General features: G+C 37.3%; 1 protein-coding gene, 1 non-coding gene and 1 pseudogene across 2 annotated transcripts; all 3 read left to right on the top strand.

Annotated features, from left to right (window-relative positions):
• The first annotated feature begins 1,699 nt into the window (after positions 1-1,699).
• Positions 1,700-6,862, top strand: LOC137717280 (eukaryotic translation initiation factor). The gene is made up of 9 exons (XM_068456589.2): positions 1,700-2,090; positions 3,055-3,126; positions 3,279-3,380; positions 3,587-3,745; positions 4,210-4,307; positions 4,459-4,546; positions 4,641-4,991; positions 5,081-5,320; positions 5,453-6,862. Exons 1-9 carry the CDS (start codon positions 1,944-1,946, stop codon positions 6,482-6,484), a joined length of 2,289 nt encoding a protein of 762 aa, XP_068312690.2. The 5' UTR covers positions 1,700-1,943; the 3' UTR covers positions 6,485-6,862.
• On the top strand, positions 2,545-2,651 carry LOC137718913 (small nucleolar RNA snoR103). The gene has a single exon (XR_011065992.1). It is a non-coding gene; the product is annotated as a small nucleolar RNA snoR103 (small nucleolar RNA).
• Positions 6,863-6,886: 24 nt separating the features above from the next.
• Positions 6,887-8,341, top strand: LOC137718112 (pentatricopeptide repeat-containing protein At3g29230-like; annotated as a pseudogene).
• The last annotated feature ends 5,184 nt before the right edge of the window (positions 8,342-13,525 follow it).

Genomic DNA, 13,525 nt, shown 5'->3' with positions numbered 1-13,525 from the left:
ACCTTGAACATACCATAGTTTTTATTGTTTTTCAAGATTTTTTTTTTTTTTTGAAAAAATGATCAGTTGATGGTCATCACGGTGGTCTACTATTTCGAGGACTAAAAAGACTCATATAGGCATTTTTTAACCTCCCCTTAGCACCAATGGATGATTCACCAGCGTTAGAAATCGAACACAAAACGTGTCATGTGAAATACTAGTCTAGACGTTCCCAACCACTGAATCATCCTGTGATGATTTTTTTTTCAAGTTGTTTTTAATTTGTACATACATGGCGGCTTATGAAATTTTCACATGCAAATGAAATTTATATGTGGACGTTGAGTTTAAAGGTAAAATATTTTGGAGGATTGTAATGTATGAAAACTATTTAATTGTTTTATTGACAATGTGAGAGATTCGAACTTGATTAAATAAAAGTATTAGCCGATCATTTATATATAATTGATAATTAAAACTAATTAAATAAAAATAACATTATCACCTCAAATTCAAGTCAATTTAAGAAACGTTTTGATTGGATTACCTAAAATTCAAGTCAATTTAGGAAACCTATTGATTGGCCAATTCAATACTACACTATTGGCATGTTTCCTTTCTTTTTCTTCCTCTCCTAGTACAAGAGGGAAGGAAAATATGGAAACTCAATGCTACAAAAGCAAGAATTCGGATCCTCGTCATCTTTTCTTTGTAAAGATCTTGGGAATTCATGAATCTTATCTGTTTATCGTATATCGTACTATCAGAAATTATTTTAAATATTTTCATTTAAAATTAAATACAAACAGTACATGATAAAAATTGATCGCATGATGTACAATAAAACGTACATGATTTACAGATCTCTAAGATCCTTGCCAAAAGGATCTGGAGAGGATTGGCAAAAGCAAAATAAAAATTTATTACCAAAATAAAAAATCTAAATTAGTTTGGAAAATATTTAATTAATTAAGTAAGTATCTTGAAGGAGACAAAAATTTTAAAGAACAATGTTATTTTGGAAAGCTTTTATTTTTACCATAGAAGGTCTAATTTCTAAACCAGGAAAATAAATATTTTCAGCAAAAAATAAAAATTATATTAATTGAAAAAAACTTAAAAATAAATTTTAGTGTCACAATAAACAAAGTGTAATTTGCACATACACCATCTAGACTCTTTAGTGCAATGACCTACGGAATAAATACCTTTTATGATGAATCACTAAACTTGTAACGTGTAACATAACGTTAAACATTATGTTAATTGATAACATCAACAATAAGTGACTCAAATTTTTGCTGAGAAGAAAGCCACATTGATATCACATAAACACAACAATTCCACAATCAATAATTTAAGACTTTGCTACATGTAGCAATGTGCGACGTGAAGTCAATAAACTGAAGAAATTTTTTTTTTCCTTGAAATAAAAAAGAACGTAGAAACTTTTTTTTCGATGGCATTAAAATTGAATTACATTTACCTAAGCTATTTTTTGTTGGAATGTTTGACCTCAATCCACAATCCCTTATTCATTTTTTACACATTTATTTTAATTTTTCGTCGTCGAATTAAATAAATTAAAAAAAATAAAGAATAAAAAGTAACAAAAAATATGTAGAAAGTAAAAATAAAACTGTGCAAATACAACTTTTCGTAAATACGTCATGTGACGAAAAATGTGTAAATACGTTTCGGGAAAAATTTAAGCGTTAAAATATTTTGTAAAATAAATAGGGTTTGCGTTTCTGTCTCTCTTCCCTATTCGGAGCGCGCTGCTGCGAGAGAAGAGATTGCACGCCGACTCTCTCTGCACATACAGATATAGAGAGAGAGAAACCCTATCCACCATTCCAAACGCCCCCTTTCCCTCCCCTCCCTCTCTCTTCTACCCAGTCGCGCGGCTGCAATCTCTTCCGCTTATCTAGTCGGAAAAGAAAAATCGACGGCGGCGAGTTATGATGGCGGATCCAACGTTGATAAGCTTAAGACCTGGCGGCGCCGGCGGCCTTCGTGCCCCCAGATTCCTCACCGCTCGCTTCGATTCTAACTCTTCTGATGCTCAGGCTCTCCCCTCCCATGCCGGCCTCGCTTCCGCCTTCAAGGTCCCTCCTTACCCTAGCTCCCCACTCACCTAAAAATATTGTATTGTGTATGTATATTTGTATGTATACGTATATGTGTATATGAATGTATAAGGGATCAGTGTACATATTTGTATTTTCGAATGTGTTTTGCTTGTTCTGTAGATCTGGTACTCTGGAGGTTTAATAAATTCGAAGACTTTCTTTTTCTGTTGTTTGTGGTGGATTTCCGATGTCGAGATTTGAATTGTATGCGCTTTGTTTTTGAATTCCATTATTGGTTGGAGAAAATTGAAAGTGAAGTCATTGTAAAAATTGGATCTTCAGTCATTATTCCGTTAAATCCTCAAAAAGTAGGCTTTTTTGTAATCCTAGACCAAAATTTTACTTTCAGATGCTTAGAAAAGGAGTTCGTTGTCGAAAGAGGGTGAAATTGATATTTTTAGATTTAAACGTCCTAATTCTTGGCAGGGCTCTCAAGAATGTGTACCAGCTGTAAATATGGACGAAGAGTTCTATGTCGGGTTTTTAGGTGGGCTTGCAATGAGTCTGCAATGCCCATAAAGGACCGGCATTACATTTTAAGTGTCTTAAGTATAATGTTGGCTTATGTTTGTTGAGAAATTTTTTAGTGTGCTGGGAACACGGCCCGTTACACCAAGTGTAATAATATATTTGGTTGGAATTTTTTTTCTTCAAGTTTCCAACCAATTGCATTATTACACTTGGTGTACACGGCACACTGAAAAATCTCTCATGATTGTTGATTGTGATGTGTAACGCATACATGTGGATAATTTAATGTGTTTTCACTTTAGAATACAGATGTTCGTTATGCTCGGTCACACATGCCATCCTCACTCTTCATCGATAACATATTTCTTATGTGTGTTTGCGTTTTTATTTCTATTTTGAGGTGTATAGTTCATTTACCGAGGATTACCATTCGTATGTTTCAGCACTTATAACTGTGTTCTTGTAACAGACTGGTGACATGCGGTTTGAAGGTCGTGAGCGAGTTCGATATACTAGGGATCAGCTATTGCAGCTTAGGGAGGTACTATTGTGATCACTTTTCTTTATAGCTACTATTGTTCTTTAACTATGTTATGGAGCACTAAAAAGATAGATAGAATATTTCTTAGTATCTATCCTGGAAGGTGGGGATGATAGTGTTTTTCTTTTATGACGATCTTACCTTTGGTATAGGAGGCCACTACTATCCCTGAAGAAATTTTGAAGGTTAAACGAGAAATAGATGTTGAGTTTGCTATAGAGGATCCTACTTGGGGTCGTGCAGATACTACCAATGTGAGTATACTTACTATTCACTTCTACCATGTAGCTGTGTTATTTACCTGGACTGAAAACTCATCAATATCAATTTTCACAGTTCCATGCGATTGGGTACTTTCAAATAAATTTTTCATCCTATAATTTTGTAGTCCGGTATACTTATTTTTTCTCTATATGTTTTTAGGAATTCTATTTCTAACTTTTACTTCAATTTTCTTTAGCTGCAACCTCAACCCCAAGGTCGATATTCTGAGCCAGATAACCGTGATTGGCGTGGTCGATCTGCACCTGCTTCTGAAGAGCATAAAAAGGAATTCAATAACCAGCAGGACCAACCAAATTCCCAGTTTGGAAGGGCACAAATTTCTGGTAACCAAGGGGTAATAAGTTATTATCCGATTGTGTTAAGGATATAAATGGTGTACTGCTGATCAACTTTGTTACTCTTAAGATTCTATATTTCCCATGCTGTACTGCAGATCAACTTTGTTTACCTCTTCCTGGTTACTTGACCGATAAAATAATTACCAGCAAAGTAGTACGTGAGGCATGTTATTTGTAACTTGAAGTCTTGGATGAATTTATATCAAAATTTGGGATGTCATTGAAGAATAATGTGTGTTTCAGTTGTTTGATGGTTGTTAATCTTGATTTATCTTCACACTCAGTGAGGGATCATTGGCTGGTATATATAATTAGCTATCAAAGGTTACTTCCGGAAGCTAGTAATAGCAGGCACTAGGCACCAAAATGTTGGCATGTATTTTGTATTGCTTATATATCTTCGAGTTATTTTTCTGTTTCATTAGATGTTTCCTTATTCGAGCTTTTTGAAAAAAACCAGGTGGGACCTGCTCCTGCCCTCATTAAGGCAGAAGTTCCATGGTCAGCTCGAAGAGGAACGCTTTCTGAGAAGGATCGTGTCTTGAAGACAGTGAAAGGGTAGTTAATTATCTGATTGGTGGATTTGCTTGCATTATCTGTTCAACATTTTAAAAGGATGCAATTTAATAGAAGCTAGAACAGGTTTTTTTTTGTGCAACTGCTTGTTCTATCTGATTATCTTATTAAAAGTGTTCTAATTTTTGTGCAGTATACTGAACAAATTGACCCCGGAGAAGTTTGACATTCTCAAGGGCCAACTGATTGATTCTGGAATTTCCACTCCAGATATTTTAAAGGTTTGTATTAACTAAATGTCTTTGAATACTTCTTACTCCATGCTTAGATATTACTTTCCTGCTAATGAGCTTGAGGATTCAATTTGAATTGCAGGATGTAATTTTTCTGATTTTTGATAAGGCTGTGCTGGAGCCAACATTTTGTCCTATGTATGCGCTTTTATGCTCAGATCTTAATGCAAAGCTTCCTCCTCTCCCTTCTGAGGAGGCTGGAGGGAAAGAATTCACATTTAAACGTGTTCTGCTGAATAATTGCCAAGAGGTTTTTGAAGGTGCTGACAACTTGAGGGCAGAAATTAGGCAGATGACTGCTCCTGAGCAAGAAATGGAATGCAGAGATAAAGAACGAATGCTTAGGTTGCGAACTTTAGGAAACATACGGCTTATTGGAGAACTATTAAAGCAAAAAATGGTGCCTGAGAAGATTGTTCACCATATTGTTCAGGTTCTTGCTAGTGTTCATTCACTTTGTATTATTATTTTTTGTATAGGAATTTGACTGCTGGACTAACTCTGCACTTTTGTCTAACACAGGAGCTTCTGGGTGATGGCAAAACATGCCCTGCTGAGGAGAATGTGGAGGCAATATGCCAATTTTTCAACACCATAGGTAAGCAGCTGGATGAGAACCAAAAGGCTCGGCGAATCAATGATAGCTATTTTAATAGGTTGAAGGAGCTGACTACGAACACCCAACTAGCATCACGGTTGAGGTTCATGGTCCGTGATGTTCTTGATTTGCGGTCTAACAACTGGGTCCCTAGGCGTGAAGAGGTGATTTTCCATACCCTTGTCATTTCTTTTTTTTTTTTTTTTTGGGTAAAGAGTTAACCATAGAAAGCATTGTGGTACACTGTAGTGGGATTTGTGTATCTGACTTCTGTTTTTCTGTCTCTTTTTTGGAAGGTGAAAGCAAAGACCATTAGTGAAATCCATTCAGATGCAGAAAAGAATATGGGGTTGCGTGCAGGTTCGACAGCAATGATGAGAAATGCTCGCAATGCTGCTTCCCAGGGGGATTTGAGCCCAGGAGGTTTTCCTGTTACCAGGCCTATGCCTGGAATGCCCGGGACTAGGAAAATGCCAGGTATGCCTGGTCTTGAAAATGACGATTGGGAGGTCTATCGGTCCCGTTCAATGACCAAGCGTGATGGTTTGGGGTCCCAGTCTGCCAGTCGTGTCCAGCCACCGTTGATTAGCAAAACACCTTCTCTCAATTCAAAATTTTTACCTCAAGGCAGTGGTGGCATAATAGCTGGGAAAACGAGTGCCTTATTGGGAGCTGGTGGTCCTCCTTCCCGAGTAGAACCTTCTACTCAAAATCCCAAACCTGTTCCGGCTGCATCACCAATTCCAGCCAAGAAACCTCTGGCTCCTGCAACTGTATCAGATTCTTCCAAGCCTTTGGCTCCTGCAGCTATATCAAATCTTGCTGTTCTACAAAGGAAAACTGTATCTCTTCTGGAGGAGTATTTCAGTGTTCGGATTCTCGATGAAGCACTTCAATGTGTGGAGGAGCTGAAAGCCCCAGCTTACCATCCAGAGGTTGTCAAGGAAGCAATTAACCTTGCTCTGGAAAAGATCCCACCATGTGTAGAACCTGTTATAAAGCTCCTAGAGTTCTTGGTCAATAAAAATATGCTGACATCTGTTGATATAGGAACCGGGTGCCTTCTTTACGGGTCAATGTTGGATGACATTGGCATTGATTTGCCAAAAGCGCCAACTAATTTTGGTGAGATTCTTGGGAAGTTGGCTCTGGCGAAGGTGTTGGACTTAAAGGTTGTGATGCAAATTCTGAAGAAGGTGGAAGATGACATGTTCCGGGCAGCCATCTTTGGGACTGCTAAGAAGAGCATTGCATCCAGCCCTTCCGGGCAGGAATTTTTGCTTACCCAGGAAACCGTGGTCCAGGCATGTGAGAGTTTGCTTACCTGATTCATGCTAGTTTCAGTTGACGTGGGAAAGCTGTGTGGCGTTGGGCTTCCGAGGGGGTGGAACAGTAGCTTGCATCTTCCCCTACATATTTTTGAAACTTTTATCAACCGATAATTTTATTCAGTTGTATATCTCTTTTGGGGGGTTTTAGTTCAAGTTTTGTTCTTTAAGCTGAGAAACATGATGTCTTGAATTCCTCTCGAGCTCGGGTTAATTTTTTTCCCGGGAACAATCGAGACGGAATAGGATCCTGGCAATCGTTTTGTTAAATTAGTCTTGCATTCTGTGTACCAATTACTCTTGATTTTGTACCTGGCCGGTATATGTGGCCTTAAATTTTCTCTATGGATATTGTAATCAGTTTATCTTCTAGCTTCATTACCTTATTGTTTGACCTCCTTGATAGCCCCCGTTTCGCCCTGAAAAGCCATTGTGAGTTCTGGATGTTGAGATGGCTTCTGTGACCAGCAACTTCACTTCCCTCTCGCCATCATCCGGTGGTTCGGACCAGCGAAGTTGGAACCAAATTGCAAGGAATCAGGTGGTGAAGGGGAACGTGGAGCATGCATTTCAATCATACATTGAGATGCAGAAACTTGGTTTCTCTGCTGATAACTACACATTTCCCCTTCTGCTCAATGCAGCAGGTAATACTTCTTTGCGTATCGGGTTAACGCTCCATGGCCGGACAGTTAAAACCGGTTTCTGCGACCATCTTTTCGTCCAAACTGCTTTGCTGAAAGACTCCTTGTTAATGCTCGTAAGGTTCGATAAAATGCCCGAGAGAGATGTGGGAGCCTGGAACTCCATGCTAGATGTGTAGGCTTCAAGCGGCCAGATGGATAACGCAATGGAAATTTTCGATACAATGCCGTCACAAGACCTTGCATCCTTCAATATAATGATCTCCGGGTTTGCAGGCGCACAAAGCGTATCCTCTGCCAGAAGTATTTTCGATCGAATTCCTGAGAAAGATGTTGTCTCATGGAACGATGATATTGGCGTGCATGAACGGTGGAGACACGGCTGAAGCGGGAATGCCAGAGAGAAATGTCGTAACTTGGAACACAATGATAATGGGTTACTTAAACGACCAACTCTAGACCAACGCTATTGATTTGTTCTATGAGACGTCAAACCCGAGTATCTGACTGACCGGCGCTTTATCTGCCCGCGTTCACTTGGGATATCACTCGAAACAGGCGTAAAGATACACATACACTGAAATTCTTGAGCAGGCATCGAGTCCCCATCTGATAACCGCGCTGATAGACATGTATGCTAAGTGTGGAAGCATACACAACTCCTTAGAGGTGTCCTACAAGTCGAAAAACAAGGACATCTACTGCTGGACTGCCCTAATTTCCGGGCTCGCGCTTCATGGTTTTGGGTACGCTGTTCTGAAGCTCTTCGACCAAATGAGAGAGAACTGCATTAAACCAGATGACATCACCTTCATTGGGGTTTTAATTGCTTGCAGCCATGCAGGTTTGGTGAAGGAGGGATGTGAAATCTTTTAAGCGAAGCCGGGCTCTTTGACTCGGCGCTGCACCTCGTCGAGAGGATGCCGCTTTGAGCCCGGCAAGTCGGTCTTGGGTGATCTGCTTAGTGCTTGTGTGATTCACCTGGACCTTGAAGCTGGGGAGAAAGCTATGGAACTTCTTGTGAAAAGGGGTTGTTGCTTGAGCGATGGGGAACACATGATGTTTTCTAACTTGTATGCATCTTGTGGTTAATGGGAAGAAGCAGGAAGAAGGAGAAATATGATGAACGGTTTAGGAATTGTTGAAGTCGAAATCAATGGAAGGTTTCACAAGTTTTTGGCTGGGGAAGGTTGGTGTTGAGTGAGGTTTACACAAACCCTAGCAGCAATAAGAATCTCAATATTAGTAGACATGGGTTAGGTCAATTAGCCAGGACAATTTGTGCTCTTCAATGCGTCTGAATTCAATACCTTTTATGACAATATCGTCTAGTAAATCAAATCCTAACTTAGGCATTTGACTTACATCAATGCTAATACATCATCTTCCACTAAGCCATACCAAAAAGACCCAAATTTGACTCATGAGTCACAGTTATAACCGTCAATACTTCAGATCAGTTGATGAGAAATTTCAAGTCACGTGATAAGAGAGATAGATAAAAGAGGATGATTCAGTCAGTTATAAGACAAAAGTTCACTTTCATGACATAACATGAGGAGAGATTTCAAGTCACATCATTAAAAAGATAAACATAATATACAATACAAACGATTGCAAGACAAATTCTGGACTTTGGTGGGATAGTTTTGAGTAACTTAGCTGCCATGGATGACCCTTTTAGCCATGAACAATTTGGGGTGACTAAGGGCTGGTTTGGTATTGCTATGCTTTGAAAAAAAAATACTATTGCTGTGCTGTGAGAATAAACTCATTTTTTTTTATACTAATTTTTTATAAAAGCACATCAGCACCAAACCATGACTCAAACTACCAGCAGTGTATTTAGCCCTAAAATTTGAGGACCACAAGTTCCCATATAGATTTGTGCCAGCAGAAATCAATGTGGAATAAATTTATCTGCACCCACCAGGTGGAACAAAGAGATCCTTTACAACCTGCCCCAGAAGAACTTTGACGATTTTGAATATCTAATTATCCTACACAATATCCCTTTTTAAAAATTGTTTAATCAGATTCTGGTTATTAGGGATTTTTTTTTTAATTTTCTTCTAATCATTAAATAATCGCCATCCTCTCACGGACGCGAAGATGGCGAAGAAGATAAATGCGGAGGGAAAGAGATGAAATGTACGAGAGAGACTTACCTATAGTTTAAAATATCCATAATATTATATTATCAATCCAAAACAATACAGGTGACGTTTTAAAAATAAGAGTGTATGCAAGTCTTTATTGCAGTATACACATTGGGTTGCCAGGACATTTGGTATCCTATCATATCTTTTGTCCAAAGTTGATCTTATAGTCTATAAACCAAACAATTAAAGCTTAAAGAATGAGTTAAAAAAAAATTGAAACTTTAGAACCACTTGAAATTGAAATTCTCTTCGGATCACATTTGGAGCTCACAAGCCGAGCAATTTAGGCTGTTCAAGAGAGAGAGAAATAAGAGTGTTGGAGAGAGATATTGTGTGTAAAGCTAACCAGTGAAATGGGTTAATAAGGACATCATGACTTAAATTGAATAGTCCAAAATTACTAGGTCCGTGAGCTTCGAAATGTGAAATTTAGCGAGGATCTAAATCCCACGTTAAGAGACCAACTTATACATTTATACAACGACATAATGAGTAGCGTTTGAATTACACTTTGATAAACTTTATTTTGCATGTTCCGAGGACTAGAATTTTACCAATTTCATGCTATCCCTTTCTTTGCCTCTGAAAAAATTGGGAAATTTTTTTCTTGTGCCCATAACACAAGTGGTACATCACGTGTTATTAAATAAGTGGTGAAAAATGTTATTTTTTACGTTATTACTTTTTTAATACAAGAATCTCACCACTTGTATAGGGACACGTGGTATACCAGCCCGTGTTTTGATCATATTGAAAAATCTCTCTAAAGTTGATCCATACAATTATTATAATGATTAATTGTTATTAGTGCTATACTTGGTGATAGATGCTCTTGTTTCTCCAAAACCATATGATAATGACTCTCTCAACAGTGAGATTCTCTATAAACTCTCTGTCACTTTATGTTTTTGACATAATGTTTTATAATGTTGGTTTTAGAATTGATGTCCAACTGTGAGGTAATAAAGAATCTATGACGAACCACTTTTAAGAGAATCCCCGTAACATTTCTCTTCCCCGAATATTAAATATAAAACATGTCACGAGTTCAAATATCATAAACAAAATTAACTACGTCTAAATGCGCGGTTTTGATTAACAATTTGATACTGCACAACGTAGCGAGTATTTGGTCCGTTGGAGGAAAACTAAAACATGGATGTTGTTGTATGCTTCTCCTTAACTTTTACTTTTATGGATTTTGAGCGTTGTTACGCGCACGAAGTGAACAACGATGTAGACATTCGGCTACAAAGTAAAATCTTTTCTTTCGAGAAACCCTACTTTTCTAAATGAGAAGTGCTACGAAACTTCTCACTTACGTTTGCATTTTAATTTTTTTACTTTTCTTAATACCACGTGTACTCCATTAGCACTCAACATTAAAATTTTTACTATATTAAAATTATATTATTTTATTCCTTTGTTAATGTAATTGAATTTGGTTTTCATGCTAGTAGCATATATGTGGCATGAGTAGCAGTGAGAAAGTTGGTAGCACTCCCATTTCTAAATTTGAGATCAAATTTTGTGCACCTAAAATAGGTGTTGCATCTTTGTGGCCTCAATCATTATTTGACACATATTAAGTTTATGACAACAGACTTGAAAAAAGTTAAGTTTATAAACACGTGTCAGTCAATGATAGATGCCACACCCATATTGGGTGTCGAAGATTTGGTATCTCCAAATTTTGAGTATGAGAAATACTAAGAAGACTCTCTCAAAGTGAAACTTTTCATAAACTCTGTGTCATCTCATAGTTTAACGTTAATTTTCGTGTCAACATTATAAAATATTATGCTAAAAACATGAAGTTGCAGAAATAGTCACTTTTGCATGAGTCTTCTTCACATTTCTATTTTGATTGTGACACGCAACGAGTAAGATACAGACAATTTACGCACTCTCGTTCCCCTCGACGCTAATCGAAAGACATGGATGGGGTTAGATCCGCACTTACGTTTACAACTTGCCATCCACATGTTCTCAAGGAAAAACGACAGCAATTACTAAAAACATGTTAGGTTATTGGCATATTTAAGGGGTTGGGACCATAAGAATTCAGCAGTCCAGTGACAAACTGACGTCGATGTCATACCGAACTCTACCTGTGACTTGACTTTTATCTATCTTTTTAATGAGGAGAAAATGATGCATGGTTCATTTGCACAAGAATTGTTTGGATGATGTGTTACACTATTTGCACAGGGGCAGATGTATAGGAAATGTTTGGATGATGTGCTAATCCATGCAACACGTTAGATTAGTTAAGTTGGCTAAAACATTGTGTTACACTCCTTGCATACAGTGCCGCCAAATGTATATTGAGAGGTGATCTTTCGAGAACACTCTATATATTTGGTATAGATCTCTTTTCTGCCCATCGAGTTGTTGATGAAATGACTATCACAAGTTGCTTCGAGAAACCTAACAAATTATTTCAATAGCACTCATCAGATTACATCGCATGTGTCAATACTTGTTGACATGTGTGCAGTTTGGTTCGGCTACTAACACAAGCTTACCAAGTGTTCAATAAAATGCCTTAGTAAATAAACTGAATTTTTTTGCGCACTTCCCTCTGTTTCTATTTAAAAAACTTCAATCGTTAACACAAGACTCCCAATTGAATCTTGAATCCACTGCTGCTTGCCTAAGTTCGAATTTTTCTAAACAATAGAAAAATGGAATGCCATCCAAGGGAGGTGACCTTGTTCATCAACGTTGTTCCTACTTTGGGTTACATTATATAAATAACATAATCGTTCCAAGCGAATAAATTATTTGGCAATTGACCGAAACGTATAATGCTTGAATACACAAAAATGTGAAGTTATTTCATTGTCTAGTGAAAGCCGCCAGCTTAACTAGATAATGTCGCTTAGAAATGCCTACAAATGGAAGGAAAGTTCGAGGCCCTTGTTTTGTTTGCTGAGAAATGATAAGGACTAAACAACGAGGCTCTCCGTTATTTCATGTTTTTTGTATAATTTTTTTATGATAAGGTGCTGAAAATATATGTTCAATTACTAATTTATGAGTTGAGATCTTTATCGAATCTATGTGTCCTGTGTCAACGGACTTGGAAATTCAGACCACTTATTTTAAATTTTATGGCCCTTATTAGCCTATTCTACTGACCCACCTCACACAAACCAAGGTTTCGGATCTTTTTTTTCCTCTTCAACGATCCGTATCTCTGCATATTTGGACTCCTTATTGTATAAAAATTTCTTCATGATGCTACGTGATGATGACTTGCCTACAAATGGAAAGAGCATTTTTTGCTTGTTTGATTGTTTGTTTGTTTGTTTGTTTTTATGTTTAAGTGGGGGAATTTAATTGACGAAATTATTTCATACATTTGAAACTTTCTACTTCCATGAGATCGAAATTTTTAGTCATATTATTAGTTGTATGTACAAAAATTTCTCCATGGTGCCATGTGACTTACGAATGCTCTCCAAAATGCAGAAAACAACTTTCCTTTTCTGTTACACAAATTATGAATATTTTTATTTTTATTTTTTTTTTAAATTAGTTAGTGCTTTCATCACGACAATCCATCATGTTTGAGGTTGAGAAGACTTACAGAGACATTTCAAATTTTCATGACTATCATTGTGTGATTCACCAACGTCATAAACCGAACTCAGAACATACTGTATGAAATACGGGCCTACAAAATGGTTTTGTTGCATGTATTAGTGGGTGGTTTAATAGGAAATTAATTGATAATTATCTATGTGCTGCCAGCTACCTGATTTAGAAATGCCTAAAAATGGACCAATTTTGCGATGAGTCATTTTCTCGTTGTTTTTGGTTATGCGCCGTATTTATAAGTCGGTGATTAATAGTTTAACAAATTTTTGCTTAGTCTTTCTGCCGACAAAGCCAAAAACTTGAAATACATTAGAAACTCCAAACGTCCAGTTCTTGGGAAATATAAAGTGAATTTTTCAGAGGAATTTTGGGCTCATATTTTACACGGTGAGTTTCGAGTTCGATTTTTGACGTCGGTATCATACGAGAATGGGCAAGAGAGAATGAAATGCCTATGTGAGATCCCGACTTTCGAAAATGCAGACTATCGTGATGAAACTGCTAATCGATTCCCTTCAAAATTAAATAGAAAGTGATTTTTATCTGCATTTGTTTTTGCTCATGTTTTTGTTTGTATCTTCTGAGGGAATATGATAAAATATCGAGATAAAATCAAGCAAAGAAAATAG

The sequence above is a fragment of the Pyrus communis genome, chromosome 8, assembly GCF_041283825.1.
Source record: "Pyrus communis isolate YQ-2024b chromosome 8, ASM4128382v1, whole genome shotgun sequence".
Lineage (NCBI taxonomy): Eukaryota > Viridiplantae > Streptophyta > Magnoliopsida > Rosales > Rosaceae > Pyrus > Pyrus communis.
Note: the sequence above shows the minus strand (reverse complement) of the source record. Positions and strands in the feature narration are given on the sequence as shown.

What these genes read in the sequence shown, in the direction of transcription:
- LOC137717280 (XM_068456589.2), top strand. Translation starts at nt 1,944, where the DNA reads ATGATGGCGGATCCAACGTTGATAAGCTTAAGACCTGGCGGCGCCGGC. An exon ending in GCCTCGCTTCCGCCTTCAAG is followed by an intron (nt 2,091 to 3,054) that starts GTCCCTCCTTAC and finishes TTCTTGTAACAG; the next exon opens with ACTGGTGACATGCGGTTTGA. An exon ending in CCACTCCAGATATTTTAAAG is followed by an intron (nt 4,547 to 4,640) that starts GTTTGTATTAAC and finishes TTTGAATTGCAG; the next exon opens with GATGTAATTTTTCTGATTTT.